This window comes from Adelges cooleyi, unplaced genomic scaffold, assembly GCF_023614345.1.
Source record: "Adelges cooleyi isolate 19-005CV unplaced genomic scaffold, UGA_ACOO_1.1 ACOO_flye_CR_arks_rails_tigmint_CR_PRNA_8, whole genome shotgun sequence".
NCBI lineage: Eukaryota > Metazoa > Arthropoda > Insecta > Hemiptera > Adelgidae > Adelges > Adelges cooleyi.
Window position 1 is genome coordinate 4,818,356 of NW_026096513.1, and position 25,491 is coordinate 4,843,846.

General features: G+C 31.0%; 3 protein-coding genes across 10 annotated transcripts; 2 read left to right on the forward strand and 1 right to left on the reverse strand.

Annotated features, from left to right (window-relative positions):
• Positions 1-1,779: 1,779 nt before the first annotated feature.
• Positions 1,780-14,726, forward strand: LOC126845943 (pickpocket protein 28-like). 4 transcript variants are annotated; one of them, XM_050584999.1, is made up of 10 exons: positions 1,780-1,882; positions 2,531-2,630; positions 10,702-10,937; positions 11,214-11,417; positions 11,491-11,974; positions 12,039-12,309; positions 12,407-12,466; positions 12,533-12,728; positions 13,484-13,575; positions 14,536-14,726. In XM_050584999.1, the coding sequence occupies exons 2-10, from the start codon at positions 2,556-2,558 to the stop codon at positions 14,664-14,666; spliced, it is 1,749 nt and encodes a 582-aa protein (XP_050440956.1). In that variant the 5' UTR covers positions 1,780-1,882; positions 2,531-2,555; the 3' UTR covers positions 14,667-14,726. The 4 variants fall into 4 exon arrangements, with proteins under 4 accessions (XP_050440956.1, XP_050440957.1, XP_050440958.1 ...); XM_050585000.1 differs by having other exon boundaries at positions 11,491-11,956; XM_050585001.1 differs by having other exon boundaries at positions 13,999-14,619.
• Positions 3,584-17,133, reverse strand: LOC126845937 (uncharacterized). Of its 4 annotated transcripts, none has more exons than XM_050584990.1 (12): positions 16,560-17,133; positions 10,278-10,342; positions 10,087-10,199; positions 9,774-9,942; positions 9,016-9,104; positions 8,634-8,824; positions 8,299-8,556; positions 8,018-8,155; positions 7,804-7,953; positions 7,644-7,716; positions 7,229-7,555; positions 3,584-5,517 (listed from the first exon to the last, which is right to left on the reverse strand). In XM_050584990.1, the coding sequence occupies exons 1-12, from the start codon at positions 16,575-16,577 to the stop codon at positions 3,956-3,958; spliced, it is 3,153 nt and encodes a 1,050-aa protein (XP_050440947.1). In that variant the 5' UTR covers positions 16,578-17,133; the 3' UTR covers positions 3,584-3,955. The 4 variants fall into 4 exon arrangements, with proteins under 4 accessions (XP_050440947.1, XP_050440946.1, XP_050440948.1 ...); XM_050584989.1 differs by having other exon boundaries at positions 8,293-8,556; positions 16,560-17,128; XM_050584991.1 differs by lacking the exon at positions 16,560-17,133 and adding an exon at positions 10,407-10,584 and having other exon boundaries at positions 8,293-8,556.
• A 5,381-nt stretch (positions 17,134-22,514) lies between these two features.
• On the forward strand, positions 22,515-24,754 carry LOC126845945 (zinc finger protein 732-like). 2 transcript variants are annotated; one of them, XM_050585006.1, is made up of 3 exons: positions 22,515-22,866; positions 22,943-23,014; positions 23,179-24,754. In XM_050585006.1, exon 3 carries the CDS (start codon positions 23,190-23,192, stop codon positions 24,750-24,752), a length of 1,563 nt encoding a protein of 520 aa, XP_050440963.1. In that variant the 5' UTR covers positions 22,515-22,866; positions 22,943-23,014; positions 23,179-23,189; the 3' UTR covers positions 24,753-24,754. The 2 variants fall into 2 exon arrangements, with proteins under 2 accessions (XP_050440963.1, XP_050440964.1); XM_050585007.1 differs by lacking the exon at positions 22,943-23,014.
• The last annotated feature ends 737 nt before the right edge of the window (positions 24,755-25,491 follow it).

The following is a 25,491-nucleotide window of genomic DNA, read 5'->3' on the forward strand; positions in this document are numbered from 1 at the left end:
CAGTGTTGCCAAATCGAATGACATTACACATTGTGTAAAAAAAAAAATCTATTATTGTTTTACATGAATTTACGAATGAATTACAGTTTACTTTTTCAAAAACGCGTCATATACTCATATTACTTCAAAAACTTTAACCCAATCGAGAAATTATTTCAGATAATTAGTTATGGAACTCCAAAGTGTAATTAATACGTTCTGAATTTAAGGTGGTTAAGACTGGAAAAAAATTCACGGTTTTATTCGTAACAAATTTTTTATTCCAATTTTTTATTTTTTTTATACAATAAACTATTGGTAAAACGGGTCAGCTAATCTTATCTTATTTGTGAACAAAATACTTAAACCTTTAGGTATATTGATCAAATTTAGATAATACGTTTTGATTCAACAAACGTTACTATTATAATAAGTGTATCATTGCAAAAAATAAATGTTTGGAATTATAACGGTACATAATCAATTTCAGAAAGAAAAACCCGCCAAATCCGACAGAAATATATATTTTTAGCAGAAAAATAATGAATTTAGAAAAATGTTCTCAAGAATAAATGATCGCAATGTATTACCATAAAATTTAAGTTAAACTAAAAATAATAACATAATATTATTTTTTCGGTTACATTATCAGTTTTGAAAATAGGCTACTCAATTTATGAGTCTGTATTTGTATGATTTTACAATTTTGTTTTTTTTTTTAGTGTAAGCAAATCAATATGGGAGTAATAAAAATGTAGACGATTTGCTTGTCAGAGAATATTATACAGGAATAATAGTTTATTCGTTTATAGATAAATGATATTCACTGCCCACGTCCCAAAGGTGATCACTGACTAACCAGTACAATGAATAATGATACCACTCAAATTTTGTCCAATACTATGATTAAAGATAGTTCTCATTTTTAAACCAAAGTTTATTATTATTTTTTTTTTTGAATTCCATTCATTTAAATTCAGTCCGATATAAAACGAATGAATTCCTCATTCCTTAAAAATAAATATAATACATTTGTGATTGATTCCTCTAAAAAAAGAATGAGTAGAGCATACCTATTATATGTATAGGTATCCATATATATTACATATGTACATTAATAGGTTAATCAGTATTTAAATACTTATTTTGGTCAAATATGTATGAACTATTTTCGTTCAAATTTGTATAATTTAACAGATTTTAATCCTAAAAACAAGCAAACTCGAAAAAAATTGTTTAAAAATTGGACACTTTTGAAAATGGACAAAGCTTTTATGATGAAATATACAGGGTGATCATTTTATCGCTAACCACTCAATATTTCATTGGGTTTAATTAAATGTGATCTAAGTTTTCCACGAATTTTTATGTTCCTATTTTTTTAATTAAAATGTTAATGAAATGTAGGTATGCGTTACCGTTTGTGTTTCAAAAGTAAGTATATAAGATTAATTAATTTGGAAAGGGAAAAGGAACTTTTAAATTTGTGAAAAATTGAGATCACATAGTGCATAAGAGCACTATGAAAAAATGTGTTTAAATTTCTTATTACACCCTGTTTGAGATATTGAGTGGTTCACGATAAAATGATCACTCTGTATTGCAATATTGTAATCGTCACTGTTAGTTATATTATATTGGTTATTTTTTCTTATTGTTTTTGCTTTATTTAATTGAAATAACGAATTTTAATTAATTGTTATCATATAAATGTGCAAGTTATATTGATTATATGCGAAGGTCATATTCTATTTATTGTAAATGTAAAATAAAATTTACTGGCGAACCAGTCAAGATATTCAAATGGGAGTAACCGCAAGGCGTGTAAATAGTGTAGAAAAATATACTACTTTAAACTTATTATTATAGTTACTAATTAATAACGTCATACTACTATAATAAGGTAAGATATTCGCATATTTCTTTCAAATATTAATCAGTACATTTCCGAGAAAACTTTATTTAAAAAGCACGAACGCTTAATTGTTCTCTATCAATTACTAAGATTAAGAGTCCAAATAATCCAACTTCCAAGTACATTTACTTATAAATAAAAGTCTCAACTCTTATTACAGAGGCAAAACAAATATATATATATAGGCGTTTAACTGTTTAGAGGAGGGGAAATGGGACTTGAAACGGAAAAAGCTAATTATTAACGGACAAAAATATGTAGGAAATTGATTTTTAGGTTTTAAGTATGAAAACTCAAACTTAAAAGGCGAATTACCGTTAATTTCTATATTATGTTACATTATGTTAAAATTCAATTTTTTTTTTTCAAGTTTAATAAAAAAAAAACTGTTGTAGAAGTCAAAATACAAACCGCAAGTATGCGACCCGCGTTGTAAACACAGATTTTTGTTTAAGTACAAGTATATATAGATATAAGTATAAGTATTTATAAATAATATGTTTTTACAAAAACAATGTACGCCTGTAAAACCTGTTTGTTCAACTAGCAATTGAACTCGTATTGAACATTGTATTAGTGTATAAAGATTTTTTTGTTGAAAATAAGTACATGGTAATATCGTTTTCTGTGTCGTAGGTAGTCCGTAAATAAAAGTGGAAAAATGTCGTTTTACAAAACAGAACTGAAAAGTAGAAAACTATTGCGATCGAGGTGGCCATCATTGTATATTTTTCAGGTAAGTTCCTAATAACAATATTTAGAAAACGATAACAATATTAACTATAAAACAAATTTTTCCTATATTATAACAAATTTATTATTATAAGAAAACAATTTTGTATTACCTACATATTTTATTATATAAAAACTTATTTTGGCCGTAGAGTATACAGAGTATACCTATGTACACAGTGAAAATCAAGGTTACATAAGTTATACCTACCCAAAATTGTACTCTAGTGCAAAAATGATCAGAATTCGTTCAAAAATTTATCCGTAAACGTGTTGTACTTGTTGGTTTGTTTGATATTTTTTTTAAAATTAAAATTAAAAAATAAGGTATTACTTGCAAGTTCTGGGCAAGATCATATATTAGTTATTACTATTTCTAGAACACGCGTTATGAGGTCAAGTCCAAATAATGGAAGTTTTAAATGTTTTACTAGCCATAATTTTTTAAAAGGAAGACTTCACTATAAATGCTTTAGGCCACCATACTCCATAGACATTTTTAAATTTCCACAATTAACTGTACTATTATTTGATAGCAGGCAAACAAAAAATGTTTGTATGATTGTTAGGTTCAAAAAGTATTTAATATTCTTAAATTATTAGTTTAAAAAATGAATAACTTTGTACTAAGCATATAATACATAATATTATTATTTATCACAAAATTATTTTATTATATACAAAACAAATTTAATTAGCTGTCATAAATATAACTTTTTTTTTTTTTTTTTAATAGCAAATGCAATATTAAAGTATATACCGAAAATACGCTTTCATTAGTTTAAAATATTAAAAACTAAAATAACACAGAATATATAGGAATAACAATACACTTTTATTTATATTACAATTTACAATTAGTTATTATAACATAATAGAATTATTAACAAAATATTTCATTTTAAAATTGCATGATAATCAAATGATCACTTATGAAAAAAAAAAAAGGAAATTGGCGAAAATCACTTTTTGGGTTAGCCAATTAAATTAATAGTTAATAGGTATGTACAGTATTTTAAGAATAGGATTCTAGACATCACAAGCAATAAAAAAAATAGTATAAAAAAATGTAATTCAGTCTCTTATCATTATTTTTCTTTTTTTAACAATAAAAAATTGTTTTCGTGGGTACGTAACTATTAAAGACATTTATAAAAAAACAATTAAACATTACAAAAAAAAAAAAGTTTTAACCATTATTTATATCATATATAATATATACTTGTAGATTTAAAAAAAAAAGCAGTAGAAATAAATAATCTTTTTCTTGGTTTGGTTTTTTTTTTCTACTAACATTGCTGCATGCCATCATGGTTTAAGCTGAAAAACTTAATAACCGTATTGCTTTGCAACGTCTCTGGACAACGGTACCAACCAGTAATCCGGTAATCTGTTGTTGTGCTCTCTCAGGTATTGATTGATCAACTCGTCGGACACCGGATGATGGTTACCGTTGGGCAGACTAACGTAAAACTTGACTTCACCGTTGTAATTCGGTTTAGAAATGACTTTGCACTTTACGTTGACATGCGACGAATTGTTGTTGGTCGTAGTATGGCCATTGACTCCTCGGTTGGTCGTTGAGTGTCTCTTGGTCATGTTGAAGTGAGACGGTATTGTGGATTGAGGTTTTCTCACCACGGAGACTTGAATTCCCTTTGGAAGACTGACGTTGGCCGGCATAACCGTGACGTTAGGCGAAAGCCTTGGCACGGAAACACCATTGGAAGCTTGTTGAACTTGACGTCTGTTGCGGTTGATGACTACAGGACTACGGCGCGGGGGGGTTTGACTTATGTTTCTGTTAGACATGACCGATGAGATTTTCGGAAGAGTAGCTATTGTGTTCGTAGTGACCGACACAAATTGTACATCATCTTCTTCCTCATCGTCACTGATAACAATTTTATCGTCTTCGTCTTCAATGACAATAACATTGTTCGTTTCGTTAGCGGGTTTCACTGTGATCGAATCGTTGGAATTTTCGTCGTCCAACGCTATGACTTCGTTGTCTTTTAAGTTTAACATCTCTTGGCCCGATTTTTTGCCAATTGATTCTTTACCATCATCGCCAACTCCCAAAGTTTTGCCATCAGACTTTGGTAGTGGGTCTTGGTCTTTCGTCGGTTCCTTACACAATACCACAATGTCTTCTTTGTCGTCGAATACACTCAATTCGTTTTGGTTGTCGTCGCTGATAATATCGTTTTTATATTTTTTCGTTACTGGTCCGTCCGATGCCTGCCGAGAGCTATCGACGCCGTCCACACCATTAGTAATCAGCATCGGTAAATGTTTAGTCGGCAACGCATCTGCTCCGATGGTCACTGCACGTTGGCCGTCATCGGTCGACGGTTCGGTTTTAACGCCTTTCAATATGTTTTTCGTAGCCGAATATTCGGTTTTGACTTGGACTGTCATTGCCCCGGCACCGTCGGCTTTTAAACTAGCGTGTCTTCGGTCTTCTATCGGACTCTCCGCTTCGTTGTCGTTGGACTCGCTCGGTCCAATAACGTTTTGCCGGCTGTTCTTAACCATTCCGTTTCTACACTTTTTGTTTGTCGGTTCCTCGAACGGCGCGTCGGGATTGTCGGCAACGTCGTCCACGCTATTGTTCTTCTGCAAACGTCTTTTGGGCGTTTTGTTTTTTTCTTTAGATTGTTTCTCTAGTTCGGACAGCTTGGATGGGGCATGGTTCGTCTGTTTGGACCTGGAATTTTTCGATTGGTGCAAAGCGCCCCATTCGTCTTCGGAATCAGAAAAATCGCAAAACGTTGAATCTTCCCATTTGTCACTGTGGTACTCGTCGGAATCGCCGGCGTTGAAGTCGAACCCTTGATGGACCACTGCTCGCCTTTTGCGCTTCTCTAATATTATTTCCTCGCTGGTAACTAAACAAAATGATATATAAATAATAATATACTTTTAAACTGTACGCGCAAATTACCGAGATAAAATCACAGGGCCCACTACTCAGAAGCCAAGAGCAATAAAGGTGTTGTCGACAGGGTCAAGACAAATCGATGCCATGTCTCCAATTTTATTTAATAAACCTTAGGAAAAAGCAGTAAGCAAGTAAGAATGGATCGGGAAGATGTCAGGCTGGGAAAAACAAAAATCGAACTTTTAGCATATGCGAACGACACATTCTCTCCTGTTGGCAGAAATTTAACAGCAACTCGAGAGTGAATACAAAAAATGAATAGAAGCAGCGAAACGGTATGGGATAACACGGAAAAAACGTGATAGTAGGGAAAAAAGAGGTGCTTTCAAATAGTCAAAATTAATACATCTAAACCCGGCTCGCGGTCAACTAATATTGTAACCATCATAACTTGAGGCTAGGGCAAATTTAAACGAGAACTTTCCCCGACTTTCTGTGTCTCTTATCAATTATCCAAGAACCACCGGTTTCCCCTAAACTCATACACACTTATCACTATCACCCCCCCCCCCTATCTCGTTTGTCAATTAAATGTTGGACGGTATGGTCTTGCAAAGCCAAAACCGCAGAAAAAGAATACCGTTGTCCAAAAAAATACATTCACAATACCATTGGCGATCAAGCTACAGTATAGCATTTTTAAACAGAGCTGGTCGCGTTGGAGAAACTAGAATGGAGGGAGGGTTCAAATATTTCTAAACAGGGGCTTAAAAAAACGTCAACAACCATTCAGGCACAGCTTACTTTGTTTACATTGTATGCACGACTTGTAAATATGTTCCATTTTAATTGTTCAGTTTTAGGTTATGCAATATTATATTGATTTTTGTATACACATATTGGTTTGGCTAATATTTAATTCAAATTAACGAACTCGTTGTTACACTGAACAACAAAATGTCAGGAACAAAAACAGAAAAAAACTATATTTTAAATAAACACTAAAAATGTTCTAAATATATATTGAAATGCAGTTTTGATTTTGATAAAGGAAAAATTAAGAATGTATAATATATACACATTGTACATAACAAAGAAATCCACATCTTTTGTAGTTAAATATATATATATATATATCAATTTCATAGTCGTTAATCTTAAATAACATTCATTAGACCTTGTTTTAGCTAATTAAATAGCTATAAGTCGAAAGTTAGCAAATTGTCAAAACCGGTTGCATTAAAAAGGTCTAGTGATCTTCCAAATGCTTAGCTGTTTTTAAGTATAATTGGATGTTAGAAATATTTCTAGGGGGAAAAAATAGAAATTAGTTGACCGATTGCAAGTGGTTTTAGCTTAAAGCACTTAATATCAGAAATAGCTAAAAAAATCTAAAATTTTACAGGAAAACTAAGACTATGTGTATTCTTATGTGATAGTCGTTAGTTTTAAATAATTTTTAAGAATTTGTAATAAATAATAAAATCAGCACAACAAAAAGAGGCATCTCATTAGTCACTGATAAATGCTGTAAGATCAATAAGTTGTTTTTCATTACTTTTCAATTAAAAAAAAAAAATATGGTTAAAAATAAGTATTGACAGTTATGAAAGCACAGTTAAATTTTAGCTCATATATATATATAAAAATTTAAACAAAAACTGCCAAGCGAAAAAACAACGATAATGTGAAAAGCAAGCGTGACATTATCAAATTACCTAAATCGAGCTTAGAATGTTTGTTTTCTTTCTCTTCCCAAAAAAGTACTTCATCAACAACGTTCTGCGATCTTTCGGTATACGATTTCCAGTCTTTAAATAGTTTTATTTTTGAATTGTTATTTAAAACAATGAAATTGCATTCCTCTGGTTCGACCTTATCGATGAAATCTTCTAGGGAATTTATCAGGCTTTCGGTTTCGGGTTTGTCTTCTTTAATGAGATCCTCAACAAAAGTACGGATACCTTGAACAGAGTCTGCTAATAGTTTAAAATTGTTCCCGTTCGGCTTGACGCGGGACCTTGGACGGTATATACTACGAACACCTAGTTATATTGTAAACATAAATTATTTTCACGTAACATTTTTTTTTTTTGTTTTTATCAAAATATAGCATTAACTATTTTAACGCACCGGATATAATCGAGGTTGCGCCTTCCTTGTCTTCTTCGTCCACTTCTTCTACTTTCAGAAATTCAAAGTCAGGCTATACAGGGAAAAAATGCAGAACAATATTTATTAAAAAAAAACCATTTTGAATCAGTTTTCAGTTTCTGTTTTTATTAAAAATTACCTCATCATACGATATATGAGAATAATACAATCTTAGGTCTGGCATATTATTCAAGTAGAAATATTCTTCAGTTTCCATTTCGTTTTTCCAAATTGTACATTGCCGTTCGTTGCAATTCAGTATAATATCACTTACCCTTTTATGTTTGTTCTAAAACAGAAAAAACACATTACTACAAGTTGTTATTAAAAAACAATTTTTTTTAGGTAATTACAGTCGAATAATCACAGAGTCCTTTCACGAGCCAAACTTTCATTAAGTACGACAATTCACAATAATCATAATCGACTAATGGGTTTTTATCGCCAATGACGGCCCAAAAGTCTGCATGAATACCCAACGACTTGAAAACCTAAAAAATATACATAATAAGGAAATACTAATTATTTGGATGTTTTCGTAAGCAAACGATCGTCTAATATACATTATAATATAATATACGCTTTAAAATTTTCAATAGGCATAAAATAATTGTTAATAAAAACATACATTTACTTTGTTTCGTTTCTTTGAATGATAAACTTTGAACCACTCGGATACTTTTTTTGACAACTTTTCCGACCATACTTTGTACGGCATTATTTTGTTGATATATTTCGACTTTCTTATGGGCATAAGCAACGTTGTCATTATTTTGCCCATCGCGGTTGACTCTTTAGGCATTAAAAACATTCTTTCAATTTCACCTTGATTAATGATTTCAAAATCGTATTCTCTAAACAAAATTGATAGAAAGTCTCCTATTTCTGGCAACTAAAAAATAGAAATTTGATAAACGATACACATTATATAATATACTTGACATTAAATTTATTTGTTTTCGTACTTACCTCCCACATTGAGCTAATATAACTGTAATGTTCGTTAAAACTGACTTCGTTTTCCCATTTAAGTAGTTCTCCTAACAGTGTAGCACTATCCTCGTCGGTGGTGAGAGTGTTAGACAGAACTTTGTGGTACTCTTTTAATCGCTCTGGGCGACAATGAGCAACACTTCTGAGCAGTACAGAATCATAACAATCTGAAAAAAAAATGTATATATGCACTAATTAAAAATAAATATAAAAAATAAATTATAAATTGTATTGGCTCGCTGAGTTTGCATCAAAAATAAGTATACCAATATACATTTTTTTTGTTATTAGAATTTAAAAATATTGCAAGCTTTTTTTTATACCACAAACAAAAAATAATAATTATTTAAAAATATACCTTTAGGATATCTATATTTGTAATTTGATTTATTATCCAATTCAAATGCGTCTATCGCATGTTGAACGTCTGCCAAAAGCCGAAGCCTTCTATATCAAAAAAAAAAAAAAAATTGTAAATAATTACACTATTGATTTAAAAATATTGCTTAAGTGTTTTAATTAGAAACATCACAAGTGAACAATTATAAGCATGCAAATTTAAAGTTTCTTTCTAACTTACAAAAGGGATGTCCTATTGATGGAATCGCCGAATTCGATGAAACTCTGTCCGAGAAAGAATGATCTAAAGTAGTAATAAAAGAATCCATATTTTGCCGATTTAGTCAACGAGTCGTAGTTATAACCGATATCTATGAATAATGACTTTAAGGTTTACAAAACGCTTTGAATAGATAAATATATATATATTTTTTTAACTACGATGAAAACGGTTATTAATACGGATAGTTTTTACATTTACTTTAGATTAATCTGACAAAGTTTTTTAGAATTCAGCGAATCTATTAATACGACTTTCTCTTGTTGGGTATTTGTACGGGACTCGTAGTAAGTTATCTGTGTTTTCTAAAATTAACCACCAAAAACAATTATGACATAGATAATATATTGATAGGCATATAAATAATGCATTGATAGCATGTACTTAGCTAAGGCAAAATGGTTATGCTTATTAATTATATTCACAAATGCACCATCAAACATGATAGGTATGAATAAACAATTTATTATAATATATAATTATGAAAATATCATTACTCGTCCAGACAACTAATGCTTTTGTCCAATATTTCTTCGAGCTCTAACGTTTTTGAAGTATTTTCATTTTTACACCCAAAATATTTATAACAGTTCAAAAAAACATGTCTTATATCCATAACTACGTCTGCCAACGATTCGTACTTTTCTTCTTTTAGTTTGATTTCAACTAAAAATATTTTGGTATTATACTTATGTAATAAAAATAAAAATATATATTATAGTATACACCACACTATGCCATTATATAATATTTCAATAACAAAAACGTAATGAAATGTAAATTAAATGGTTGTTTAATCATGATACATACTCTGTAACAAGTCTATATCGTTGCCAATACTTTCTTTGAAATCAATATCGATAGATTCGTCTTTTAAATTTTTCAAAATCACTGGAGCTTTTGAATAAATTTTTTTAAATATTCTGAAAACATGGATTTCATTATTACAACTTCACAGTAAAAAAAAAAAGTTATACATCAAGTATAATTTGTAAAATTACTTGTGAGCTTCATCCAGTTCTTTTGTTTTTTCCTTTTCGTTTTCTGTCGATTCCTCCATGTTTACCTGAACAAGTGAAAAAAGTATTATTAATTAAATTACACATTTTCTTAAGCTAATATTTACACACATTCAGTTTTTAACTTTGAAACCCTATTACAATATTTTCACAACACGGCGACGTCATATTCGGTCTAAAGGATTATTTTTAAAAATAACAAAGAAACCATTTTCAAAATTACTAGAAAACAATAAGTTCTCCCTTTGTGTTTTTGTAGAAATTACTTCATACCTAACTTGTACTTAGTTTAAGTAACAAGTTGCATATTATTTTTACATTTTTAACGTTTAATCGAATAAATAGATTATTAGCTTTTTTTAAAAAAATTTAATTATAAACGATATTCAATATGTATTACGCTAAGGATTTTGAGCCTTATAGACATCCGGTAAGAAGTCATGGAAGCAACCCTTTTAACAATAAACAACAGCAGTCGAGAATGTTTTCAAAGAACAATTCTCAAGTTTGGTCAGCGTCCAAGTTGCTAAAAAAGAAAAAAAAAGGAAGCCGGTGGAGAAAAATGTTGAACGACTACTCATTAAACACTACGTTACACGGTCTACGATACGCTGGCAACAACGAATTGAGCGCAAGTGAAAGGTATATTTATAATCTCTGTTATAACTCGTTGTTAAAAGTAACAGAAAGGTTAATAATTTACATTCTGAAATTTAAAGAAAGTTTTGTTAAGGTTTTCCTTAAGTTTATTTCTTTAAAAGAATATTTTACATTGAATAGAACTTTACCTTACAGTGCATTAGAGGTTATATTTGTTTAGGTGATATTGTTTACAACAAAAAAATAGCGTTACAAACGCAGCACGAATAAAATAGAAATTAGAAAACAAATTACATGTTTTCAACTATTCCATTTCAGAGGATTTTGGATTATATCGTTTTGCTTGGCTGTAATAACCGCTGTGTACTTCATTTTCAACCTAGTACACAAATGGAACGATATGCCTGTTATTATAAGTCTATCGCCGAAAGCCACTCAGCTGACGAGTATACCGTTTCCGGCAATCACAATATGCAATATGAATAACGCCAGAAAATCAGTGGCACAACTCATCATGGAAACGTAATACTCCAAAAACCGTGTAGACAATATTTATATTGAAAATCGACAATGTTATGTTTTTTTTTCAACAAAGGTCATCTGATTATGAAAGCAACATCGATCGTCGCCTCTTAAGCGATTTTTGTGACGAGGATCCGCAAGTACTAGACTCATTAATGGACAACCACACGGGCGATTGGGAATCGTTAAGGAAATTTATGATAAGAGTGTCGCAACCTTGTCATGAAATGGTCATCACATGTCTGTGGGCAAGCAAACCGATGGCATGTTCGGAGTTATTCAATCCTTCCCTCACGGATGAAGGCATTTGTTGTTCGTTCAACAGACTTAAGGCAGAACTGATATTCCGGAACCCAAAAGATGTGTCCGATTTAAACGTTTCATTCCCGAACCCTTCGGCCAATTGGACTCCTGAACATGGTTACCCTCCAAATACTCCAGCTGGGTACACACCTTGGAGACCTTGGGGAGCCGGCAACCATCTAGGACTGACAGTTGTTTTGGACGCTGAAATAGACGAATATTATTGTTCGTCCGAAGTCAGTTATGGTTTCAAAGTATATTTGCCTACAGTTTTAAGCAATTTAAACAATATAAAAATAATGAGACGATGATTGTTAGGTAATGTTACACAGTCCGGTGGAAACGCCAAAGATATCTTCATTCGGTAGTTTTATAGCACCTGGCCGAGAAACGGCTGTGGAAATACGACCGTCGGTAGGTATGGCCACACCGACGCTAGCCTCAATACCGAGAGAGAAAAGACAGTGCGTGTATTCCGACGAAAAACGTTTGCGATTCTATAGAACCTACACCCAAAGGAACTGTATGATGGAATGTGAAGCGAATTTCACTCTGATGTTTTGTCAATGCGTCATGTATTACATGCCAAGTAAGAAATATAATTTTTAGCTCACTTAACGAACCAAATTGAATTTTTTTTTAAATTTATTTTATCGATAATTTGCCCCCCATGTTTTGTTACACAGAAGATAGTTATACCAGAATTTGTGGTAAAAGAGACGAACAGTGTTCAGACAAAGCGAAATGTAAATTAATTAAATTTATTAACTACATAGTTAAAAACAACATATTTATACTCAATATTCGCTTAGTGGCAATGGAATTGAGATTTAGTTCAGCAATAATGAACATGAGTTCTTTACTGAATGGAACGCATTTGCCAAACTGTACTTGTTTACCGGGATGTCACTGGATTGGTTACAATAAAGTACAATCGTCTTCGCCTCTATCGAACAGTTACAAAATCAAACCGAAATATTTGGCCGGCCGAGATACGAATTATTTCAAGTGAGCCAGTAACAGTTTATTTATGTTTTGAGTAAATTAAAAAAACAAATCAATAAACTTGTAACACATTTCGTTTTTTCGGGACTTTAATTATACAAATGTGGTGGAAAATAAAAAAAAAAAATGTTTTTCGAGTCGAGGTCTGTTGAATACAAACAAATAACTTTACAAAATCGAATGAATAATTTACTATACTAAAATATTAACGTATAGAGGTAGTAGTTGTACTTAAAACATTATAAAAACAAAACGTGAGTCATACTAGACTGGTTTATTAAAAATGTGTTTAACACAATCGTAAAGTAATAAATAACAGGGTACAACACACTTGAACCAACAATGATGACTTTTCAAGGCGCAAAGAATCCCACAAGAAAGCTATACAAACACATATTGATTCGTTAAATACAAAAAAAAAAAGAGAACATAGAAACAATAGAAAAAATTATATTTTTTTCAGACTAAGGAATATATAAACCGATATAATACGCTGTAAGCGAAATCCTTATAAAAGTACTATTGATTAATTGATAAATAATTATTTGTTTGGTTATGTACATGATATACATGTTTATGTACACACCGAGTACACGTGAATAGTATACAAGTAGTCTAAAAGTATAGAAGCATTAAAACTAAAACTATGAAAACCCAAAAAATTAAATAAAAATTATTTCAAATTATTGGTAACTAAATATATGTAGAAACCTATGGATAAATTATTAAGTTAATTCTTTCTTTTTTAATGTATATAGAAAAAATATGGCAGTGGTACACTATTATTTTGAAGAGACGCAATTTACTGGCTACACTAAAGGAGAACTATTCGGGTTTACAGAATTTTTGTGTAAGTTTCTATAGGTAACTCTATACATATATTAACAATAATAATAATAAACATTTTTAACTAGAAGTGACAAGTAACTAAATTAGAAAAAAAAGTGTAAGGTTTTAAGACTAAAGTGTTTCTTAAAAAAAAAACCCCCACTACCGACAGAGTTCGGTATAGTTTTTCATTTGAATGAAAATTAATTCAAATAAAAAGTTGTTTGAATTATATTTTCAGTTTATTTAAATAGGTGTTATTTAGAATAATTTAAAAACCAAAATGATATGATTGTTGATTTGGTTTAAAAACAATTTTCGATATTTAATTATTCAAATGCAATTATACGAATTAATTATAAAAATAAATCACTCAAATAACTATATTTGAATAATAGTAATGTAATTATGTAATTTAGAGGAAAATTGTATTTATATTTTTCAGTTACAAATTTTAGATGATAGTACGGCAAATTACTAATTTTATGAATTTAGAATGTTACAAACAACATTATTTTCTACCAAGTAACTTTTTAGTGATCTGTAAGATAATTTTTCAAAAGTGAAAATTAGTGCCGGAAATTAATTGAATCAATTAAAAAGTATTTACATTTTTTAAAGGCATCACCTCCATAATGGTATCTTGTCTAAATGTCAACTCTCGCAAATAAATTTCAATGATACAAATTTTGGAACGGCAGAAGCTAAAAACTACTACAATAGATTCTTAACGTTTCAAATTATTCATTATTTCTAATTTTTTTGTTTGGTTTCTTTTGAACTTCTAACTAGTTTATACTTTTAACTAAAATACAGCGTTCCTTCGCTTACTCAAATATTCCAACAAAATCACATATAAAATACATTCGCCATGACGAGAATTGACCGTAAATTGAAACGCACAGATAAAAAATATTTATTATTAAATAATTACATTTTTAAGATAAACGTAAGATTTAATCTTTATTGGTTTTTATTTTAGCCAACACAGGAGGACTGCTGGGTTTGTTTATGGGTTTTAGTTTCCTTAGCGCGGTTGAAATTATTTATTTTATTACTTTGCGTTTATGGTGTTCAATTTCAAAAAAAAAAAAAATTAATACAACTAAATAGTTTAATGTTGTTGAAGTTTTTTGTTCTATGCATGAAGCTACTGTAGAATTAAAAACAACATTATATTTTATGGTATGAGAAAACATGAGTTTTAATTTTATTCCTACCTACCACCGTACAAGAAATTATACACTTGGTGTTAGGTAAATTAAATCTTGTTAAAAATAATGAAAAATATGATAATTTTGTAACTATTATACCTCTTGAAAAATTGTTCTAAATAAAATCTGATTTTCTCAGATTGCTTAAATATTCATAAAGCGTTTAAGCAAATCTCTGACAAGATAATATAGTTATCTCAGATTTGAATATAAAACTACTTAAATAAATGGTATAAGCTTATGTAAAAATTAAAAAAAAGTCTATTATTTAGAGCATCTTTAAACACTAGACTGGTCAATACATTTTTTTTAGACATTAACGATTGTGTTAAGGTAATACAAATGATACCGATTTAATGACCAAAATCGAATACAAATACAAAACATCTTTTACAGGATTTAATTGAAATAAGAAAATGATATTAAGTCAAAAATGTTGGTTTTTCGAATGGTAGTATTATTATACACAAATGAAATGAAAAACTTAATAATTTTAGTTTAGTTCTAGACTATATAATTATCAATTCTTTGAATATAGTTGAGAGGAATTTCTCTACAATAATATAATTTATCCATCAGTTATTAATACAACAGAATTAAAAACTAAACATTATATTGTATTAATTACATTTTTTTTTCCATTAGCGGATAATGTACCTAATTTTTGAGAAATGTTGTAACTTAAAAATTGTTCTTTGTCTAAAAATTAAAACAATACAATGTTTTTTTTTTAGCTAAATAAACTTTTTAACACGTAGATTACCAAACTTAGTACTCATATATTTTTCAAGATTAAAATTATTAAAAATTTGTTCTACTCTGGTTGTTAATTAAAGTAATAGATTTAGAGATATTTTAGATGAAGCGATATTGAATTAAGGTTACATACCAAGTTCTAGTAATCGTCAATTTTAAACTAGGCTTATTAAGATTATTTATTATTGTTAGCTGTAGATAAATGTAAGACGTATTTTGTTAAATTTTTTTTTTTTTTTTTAACTTAATATTGTTTACAATGTTTATTCGAATCTTAATTATCTACAAATCGGTAACTTGTATTTTGTCATCTTGGAATTATAACTTTTTAGCAAACATTATTTAATATTATTGCAGATTATAAAAAATTAAATTGTAATATTATCGAATGTGTGTATGCGGGGTCGTAGAATCGAATTACATAATATCATAATAATATATATGCGGCACAATAGAAAATATTCGATATTTAAAAAAAAAATAATAGCAACGATATTATGTAATAAATAAATAAAAATTGATAAATGAATACAAGATAATCGACAACGATTCGGTAGGTGACCGAATGACTAAAGTCCTATTTGGCCTCTTACAAAAATCACTTCACGAATTAACGGTCCTAGCTATAGTGAACGTATCAATGTATTGCGGTAGCCAAAACCGATTTTCTAGGTAACTGAGCTACTACTAACACTTGACACGAATACTATACGGCAGCCAACGATGATGACATCCGAATCGGTAGACAAAATATCTGGTGTTCGGCGTTGGACGAGATTAACACGAGAACGCCAAACAAGATAATTAGTCGTGTGAAATCGACAACCAAAGGTCAACGTTTGTAAGGTACTACTAAATTACCACAACAACAACAATAATAGCTACAACAACAATACAATGGTGAGAAAAAAAAAGTAGGAAACGGAAGCGTCGCGTCGTGGGGAATAGTAATTTGTAACCGCGATTGTACCGAACTACAGATGGTCGTCACGATAATAATATTTATAAACTCAACAATAAAAAACATTGTACTTACATCGACGGCGGTGGTCATGATGAATTTTTTTTTTCCTCGTCGTTTGCAAAACCAGTTTTTTGGTGTTATTTTCAATATTCAACTTTAGCCTATTTATTAATGTTTAAATACCACTCATTATTATTATTATAATAACAGCAGTATAATATCGTCATTATATGTAGCCGTAAACTAATAATAATAACTCGAGAGAGCAAAAAAAAAAATTTATCAACGACAAAAATTAAGCGTGCATTGATGTCCGATCGTCGTTTGCTGATTATGAGCAAAACAGACCCAACTCGACCGAGTGGCTGCTACGGCATTGCATTATAATATTATTATAATTATTTCGATCATTATCACGCCGCGATATGAGTAAAAATATGTTATGATTACGACCGCGGATGGTACACTATTATAGGCGTTATGGTATCACACGCCCGCACTTTGCGCACCCATCGATAAATGGAGAAAAAATGGCGGACGGCGGTATTGGTACCAAACAAAAAAAAAAAAAACCCGTGAGCCACCGTCTCTTTATAACTGCCGAGAGTGAGACGACGCGGTTGACTTGCGCGTTGAGCCGTACACAACGCTGCTTATGCTCAGTCCCCCCACCCCACCCACAAATGATACAAGTTGATACACACTTGATGTATAATAGGTGCCTATTTTATCGTCGCGACGAACGTGCTGCTCCTCGGTTGCGCGCGGTTAAGCCGCGACCGTTCCTCCGTTGAGCGTTGTGTTGAGCGTTGCCGGGTGGGGTGGCACGCAACGGCCGCAGTGCCGGGTGGGTAATCGGCGCTTAACTCAACCCGCTCGATTGACGGCGGCGCGCTCGCTCATCAATCGGGTTGAGCGCGCGTGCCGCGTTGGCCGTTGAACGTCGACTGCGATAGATAATTAGCGTTGCGGACGTCACAAGGTCACGCGTCACGTGCACGGTGTAAGCGTTTTCGGTACTATTGTTTTTTTAATTTACGGTTTTTAGAATGTTTTTTATTCACTAGCCATCGCAGTAAGTAAATGATTTTACGATTATAACAACACAAATGTAAAGTCGGACGTAACGCACATAATGTTCGGGAAAATTAAACGTTCAAAAATCATCAGCTAAAACCACAGATGCATATGCGTATACCTGTGTCTAGAAAAAATTGTGTTGAACACGTCTTGGCGCCACGACAATATATCATAGTAATTTAACGGCGGGAAAATAAATAGGTACACACGATATTGACAAATATCAAATAGAGACAGCACGGCTGGGACGGAACACGCTGCGTTCGGGCGGGCAGCTCACATTGTTTCAAGTGACAAAATCACTTCTAAACAAACAAACGCTTCGATGCCAACCTGTACGTGCGGTTTATTATGACGTAGGTAATACATCTGTATGTCAGTATTGATAAAAGCATTTCAACGTCGGGCGCGAAACAGTTATTGAACTTTTTCAAAGTGTTCCAGTTTAACTGTTTCACACAACAACTTTTCCAGGTTAAACATTTTTAACATAAAACATCAACGAGAACTTTTTGATGAAGAAGTTCTGATATAGAAGTTAGTTACTACTAGAAAATATTTAAAATATAAAAGTTCTCACTTATAGTAATAAATTGGTATTCACATTTGCAAATATATCAAGAACCGCTGAACCCATTATTTACCTAGCATCTGCACCGACGAGCTTAAAAGAGTTAGCTTATTTTATTGTTAGAATTCGGTTAAATAAATGCATGCATTTACATTTAAGTGGATTAGTTCTGTAGAACTTTTACAATAAACAACTACTACAAAAAAGTCCTGGCCAAAAAGTTCTTGAAACAACTTTTGTCATAAATGTTATTACAACAAAGTTATCGAAAGAACTTTATGAGTAAAGGTCTAACAAAAAAGTTCTTGCATAAACTAATTAAAAAAAAGTTCCTAAAAAAATAGTAAAATAGATAAGTGCATAAAAAACATGGTGCTTATAGCGTAAATTAGTATGAATCAATTAAAAAAAAAAAATCTTAAAAATATGCACTATAATAAAAGTTGTTTCATTTGTCGAACCATTGTGAAAACAAATTCACACAGTAGGAATTCCTTTTTTAATTTAACAATATGAAAAAGGTTAAATGTTGAGTGTTGAACACAAAATGTTTTTCAAACAAAATTAATCCTTTTCACCAGAAGGGTTGGAAACTTTTTCGACCTTCATCTTTGAAAGTTCAATTGGATATCTCTTATGGTTAAAAATCAAATATTAGATAAAATCATAATATATAATATAAATATATTATTAATATAAGTACAACAATGCTTCGATAGAATTTAATTAATAACACATTATATATACCATTATTTGTTACTATATCGTCCCTATAAACGTTATACTAACGCAGACCTCGAGTAAAAAAAATTAACTCCGACCTAGAATTTGTTTTTAAAAAAAAAAAAAACAAAATGTAAAAGTTAATACGAACAATTTTTCAATATCAATTTGAAAATTAAAAGTTGTTCGAAAAAATGTAATTTTTTTTATATAAGATTAACACTACAATTTCGTAGTTTAAGGTGTAAAAACTACCTTGGCCTTTTTTTTTGTCTTAGTTTTTCTACATTAGTAGTCGCTGAGTAAACAATATTAGACACTGTCATGTGTTCTTCGCGTATACAGGTACTAGGTATTAACATTTTTATTAATTTTATAATTCTCTTTCATCTGTTTTTCAATTACACTTTAATTAAAAACTTATTGAAACACAGTAAAAAATAGCTTCTGGTGCACGCTGTGTAATGTTATAAGTTATTGTACTGTGCCACCAAAGGTTGGACTGCAACCACAGTAGTGTGACAGTTCAATAAACAAGACAGGTTATAATAAACGGCTCAAGACTACAAACGTCTGATATGCGTTGCACAATACTTTTAAAGGTGTTTTTTTTTTAAACAATTGAAATAATTTTCATAAATAATTACCTAGGTAACAGGTTGACTGCCATGTGAGGTGTATTGACCCTACCAGTAACAGCTTTTAAGAGTTAAATTGTTATTGAAATAAATTGAACATGTAAGGTTTGGAGACCCCACAAAGTATGATGGTAAAAGTATGTTGTAGGGTTATTAGATCCCACAAAGCAATTATTTTAAGTCTCATATTTCTCGATGTGGCAGTCAGCAAAAAAAAAAAAGATATATGGAAGGAAAAAGCAACGCAGCATTAGTGGATTTTTATTGTTATAATATATTTTTTTCTAGATTTTATACAGGTGTAGTGGTTGTCTGACAGGACTCGGGAGGCGGTTGTATGCTTGGCTTTTATTTTAAAAAAGTGAAGAAAAAAAATAGAATACCAGAAGCCTTGGCCTTGGCGCGTGGTTTTTATTTAATTTATGTAAAAAGTAAAAACGACGCTAATTTATAAAAAACATGATTGCTTTACTTTTTAATTAATTTTTTTTTTGTAATTATTATTTTTTAATAATTGTTTTTATTATTAAGTAAGTACCTTATACTTGCCCAAATACTATTCCAAGGCAATATTTACTATATCCCTTCTCAAGTGTAATATAGAAGGATTCTGCCGGGCCCTTTAGATATAGCGGGAGATTTGTTCGTCGGACCATTTATTCAAACTCTTAATCCTATCGAACCTAGCAAAGAAATCAGTGTCGGTGGGTTAGGAGTGCAAAGGTCATTATCATCGGTGCTGTCATATGCCTAAGAGCTAAGGGTATGTTTTGTGTATCTTCTACCTTGGGCTGTTCGATACTAATTTTTTGATTAGATGTACCTGGTTGTCCTGCGACTGGTCCCTGAGATTGTCAGCTGGTCCTGGAAAAAGAAGTTCAACTCAAAAACAAGACTATTTATGATATGCATATAGGTTTTTTTTTCTAATTGCAATACAAACATTATAGGCAATGTTGATTTTTTTTTTATGATTCCCTAGCCAAGATTCTTGATCGGTATTTATGTTAACTGTTATATTATGTTTCCTTTGATGATGTCTTCTTTAAACATTTTAATTGTATTAGTTTTAGTCGCATGTTTTGTTACCAATGTTAAAGTTTTATGTTAAATTCTGTACTGTTTGCCTGTAAGGACGTAATTATTTATTTGTTCTCTTCAAATAAATATTATTATTATTATTATTGTTATTATTATTATTCTAGAACCTATGTATAGTAGAGTACACCTGTTCACTGTTTATTTATTATGTCTATAACTGTGAGTGAATCAACAGATATTTGAAACTATTTTAAATATGTTGTTAATTACCATTATATGGGGGTAACTATGGCAGTGAGTTATTATAGACAGACGATCAGCCCTAATCGTATATACCCTTAGACTAAAAATAAATGTTCAAGCACATTTATGTCAATAGGTACATTGAATTTATTATTTCTACCACTTGCAGAACGTTTATATTGCTTAAATATTGTTGTATATTTTATAAACCGTTTATAATGCATGCACTTATTTACAATTAATAGCAGTTGCAATTTGAATTGGTACATATTTTTTCAAAAACGACACAATTCATTAAACTGAAATTTTACACATACCTACCATTAATTGTTTAACAGAACTATTCCAGAGACCAGAAATCAAACTCATTTTGCACTTTTACCTTTTTATAAATACATATTTTTTAGGATCTGTGATATGTATCCATAGGTTTTCTTTTTCAAGTCTACTTTTGACCATATTTATAAATAAAACATGTTTGACTTTTATTGTTTTTTGCAAGAAATAGCAAATTATTATACATAAGTAAGCAGGCAACCAACGGCTCATCTACAAGGATCGGAAGGTCATAGCCCACGCCTTCTATATTTAAAAAAAGTAAACATATAACAAAAATGTATTATTAATGTCGTTGTACAAATTTGTATATTTATATATATATATATTTTTTTTTAAAAATAAGTATAAAAAAAAAATCATAGACTATTGGTAAATACCATTAACCTACAGACTGTACAAGTACAAGTAAACATATTAACATAACAGAACAATGTTTTTAACTTATAAAATATAGGTACACTACAAGTTACAACATACTACTAGAACAACAAACAACTGTATTATTGCACAAACTTGGGATTTTTTTTTATAAACAAAATGATAATAAAAAAAAAAATGTATTTATTTCGGGTAAATAATACCAGAATTATCTTTTTTATAATATAATCAATTTTTTTAACAAACAAAAAATAAGTTTCAATACATAATGAAAGAAAAGGATTGCTTATACCTAAACCACACAATTTAATGTCAAGAAGAATATTATGATGAATTTTATGAAACGCTTTTGAAAAATCAGTATATATATATGTATAATGTACAATGATGTTGCTCATCAGTAATAATATTTCTTATATACTGGATGGATTTTACAGGTAGAAATTATAGGCAACATTATAATAATCATAACGTGGAGTAATAAATCATTATTATATACAAATTGGCCGGATGCCCACCTGAATAAATTAACAGTTTATATTTGAGGTCACAGTTCAACACCATTAAAAAGATTTTTATCTATTTTATTACCTACACACTATACTCGAGTACTTAATAGATCACATCTGTTCATAGTTCATGATTAGGTATTGGTTTTAATAACGTTTGCTGTGATACTTATTATTTGTGTTCACTGTGTCCTCACTACTCATGTTTGTCTTTCGACTAAAATATCTATAACATGTTTTATAGCTGTTATTAGATCTGTTAAGCATAAAACAAAGCTTGTTGAAATGTTCAATAAAACGGTTATAGAAATAAACGATGACCGGTTAAAATAGTTTATTATTTACCTACCTATAATAATTTAAACTTCCCGCCAAAAAGAGTGGGATTATTGAAAACACGTGGATATTTTACCATGATTATTATTTTCTCTTCCATGCCGTATCAAACCAAAACAAATTTGTCAAAAAAAAAAAAAAAAATGTTAATCTAAAATTCCACTTGTTTTTTGTTTGTTTTTAAGTTTTTGAAAAATTGAAATTTTAGTACTTGCACATTTCATTGGTGAAATATAATCTTTTTTTCTATCCAATCATTAAAATAGCTGTGTTTTTTTTTCATGTGTAACTAGTTTTCTTCAAATTGTAATTTTTCAGTAAACTACCATTAACTTATTTCATATTACATTTTTAATCCATTCTAAAGTGATCGCATATTTTTGTTTCGTTCAGATTGTATCTCGTTCTTAAGTTCTTAACATTGTCAGTTACATTATTCCTATTCAACGAATAATGTTGCTAGATAATAATGTGAGTAAACGGTCGCATCGAAGTAATAGCCCATTTTTACATTTCATCCAGTAAGTAATGTGCATAACTTATTCTGTAATAGAAACTACACAAGTTATTGACAAGTGTGCTTAACTTATGTTTTAGATTAAAAAATTATAAGTAGCGACTCAAATGCATAACAATGAGATATATTCCTGACAAATATATTACCTGAAGGTATTAAATTGTATTACCATCTGTACTCTGAAAATTCATTGTATTGTGATAACGTTAGGGCATCAATTATCTATCACTTGTTTGGGACTAAATGAATATTTGTTAAATTAAGATTTCCACTTATAACGATTTACAAATAAATTATATTTTGTTGTTTTCCCCAGACCTTATCTGTATGAACTGCAGTAAAGACGAATTTCTGAGAACCACCATGTACGATCCAGGTATTCGACAAGATCAAAATCCAGTAACTGGCCAGTTGTACGCTACTTTGGTTAAGAAAGATGACAAAGCGTCATCGGTGGATTTTCCATTTTACAACGTCAACATGGTTCAGAAGGTGCCGGTGACAGGCAATATAGCCGTGCTTGCCGCTGCATCTGCCAACGGAGTTACCCAACCCGACAAGGCGTCTTATCGTTTTGATGTCACTGCACCATTCAATTACAATTATGCTCTGGTAAATCAAATGTCTCTTTCGACCACCGGGTCAACGTTCAAATGCGATGTGTGTGGCGCTGGCTTTTCGCATGTGTCAATGTTTGAGCATCATAAAAAAACAGCACATCCACAAGAGACAACTCCATCGTTCGCATGTTCAACATGCGGTTCATGTTTCCCACAAGTGCGAGACATGAAAGTCCATCGATCAACAGTGCACAAACAGTGTTTTTCGTGCGGTGCCGATGTTACCTCTCAGACCCCTAAGGGTAAAAAGTCCAGATTTGTTAAATGTGTGAATTGCAGCGGTGGCGGAAATTGTTCGAATAATTACACTCCGCAAGAAACCAACGAAATAGAAACTAACGACGCCAACCTATCGCCTGAGCAAACGGCAATTATGAAAGGTTATTACCCGGTGAAGAAACGAGGAGTGGCCACCGTCACAAAGTGTTACAAATGTAATGGTTCTGGTATTATTTTCTTGGTAAACGGCAACCAAACCAATGTCAATATGAAAAACGATTCCGTTTCAAATCCAAATGCGTCCAACAAACCCTTTCATTGTAATATCTGCGGCGGAAGCTTTTCACGGTATTCATCGCTGTGGAGCCACAAACGCCTGCACACTGGCGACAAACCGTATAAATGTGAAATTTGCGGTCTATCGTTTGCCAAAGCCGCTTATTTGAAAAATCACGGCCGGGTCCATACCGGTGAAAAGCCGTTTAAATGCGGCGTATGTGGAATGCAGTTTTCGCAGTCTCCACATCTAAAGAACCACGAACGAATCCATAGCGGAGAGAGGCCTTACCAGTGCGAGGTATGCGACAAAACTTTTGCTCGACATTCTACTCTATGGAATCACCGACGAATACACACTGGGGAAAAGCCTTACAGGTGCGATATTTGTGGGTCGGCGTTCAACCAAGCAACACACTTAAAAAATCACGCCAAAGTTCATACCGGCGAAAAGCCACATCGTTGTGATATTTGTGGAGTTGGTTTCAGCGATAGGTTTGCATTGAAACGACACAGAAGCATACATGAAAAGTACGCCAGGCAACAGAGCGACGCAGCGGCCGCCCAAACGGTTACGCCTCCATCGCAAGAATTAGAACCTATTAGCGGACAAACGCAAATAGAAGAATGCATTTACAGTACCGACTATACTGTAGAAAAATATGACTCCGCAAACAACATTCCCACCGATATTGTTGAAGTCAAAGTCGACCAACAAAATCCACACGAACACGACGCGCAACAACAGCAAATCGACGATTGCATCTATAAGTAATGGTAAGTCTTCATTTCAGTTGTAACTCGTAAAAACCATGTTCATTAAAAAAATAAAATGTTGCTACCAAAAACTAGTAAAAGTATTATATTTCATTTTATAAATAATAATTACTCATTTATTTATTTTAGAAAACAAGCAAAACAAAAAATATAAAATAAATTTGAATGTTCTTCGATTAGTGGTAAGTCTTTACTTAACTATAAGGTTTCCATGACTCGAAAGTTTTTTTATGCTACGTATTTAAATAAAATAGCATATTACTTCTAAACTCAATAGAAAACTTTTTAAAAATCAAAATAATTTTTTTCTGGTTAAAACATTATTATGATGAATACATTTTTGTTATCCTCATAAGATCTACGCATCACTTTTACATTGTTACGTTGATAATGGATCAACGTATGTTGATAACAACACGACTTATTATTTTGTTTGTTAAATATTTCTTTTACTGTTATTTTAATTTTCTTTAAATAAAATATTTTACTTCAGTTAGGCATGTTTATTTCCCAAACGCTAATATCATTGATTGCTTTAAAATTATTATAATTCGCCGTCAATTAACGAAAACAATATATTTGTGCTTTAAGGAATTGTTGAAATCCAACATTTACGGTATAAATTTAGTAAATTATGTATATACAATTTTTAGGTTGTAATTTAAATGTCTAAATTAAAATTTTTGACGGAAAAAAAAAATCTATTCGATGCAAAATTTTTAATTTTTTTAGAATTT

Excerpts from the sequence above, each read along its gene's own strand:
- LOC126845943 (XM_050584999.1), top strand. The coding sequence starts at position 2,556 with ATGTCGTTTTACAAAACAGAACTGAAAAGTAGAAAACTATTGCGATCG. Across the intron at positions 10,938-11,213 it reads GAATTGAGCGCAAGTGAAAG|AGGATTTTGGATTATATCGT; the intron begins GTATATTTATAA and ends ATTCCATTTCAG. Across the intron at positions 11,418-11,490 it reads GCACAACTCATCATGGAAAC|GTCATCTGATTATGAAAGCA; the intron begins GTAATACTCCAA and ends TTTTCAACAAAG.
- LOC126845937 (XM_050584989.1), bottom strand. Across the intron at positions 10,200-10,277 it reads GAACTGGATGAAGCTCACAA|AATATTTAAAAAAATTTATT; the intron begins GTAATTTTACAA and ends CCATGTTTTCAG. Across the intron at positions 9,943-10,086 it reads CGATATAGACTTGTTACAGA|TTGAAATCAAACTAAAAGAA; the intron begins GTATGTATCATG and ends AAATATTTTTAG.
- LOC126845945 (XM_050585006.1), top strand. The coding sequence starts at position 23,190 with ATGAACTGCAGTAAAGACGAATTTCTGAGAACCACCATGTACGATCCA.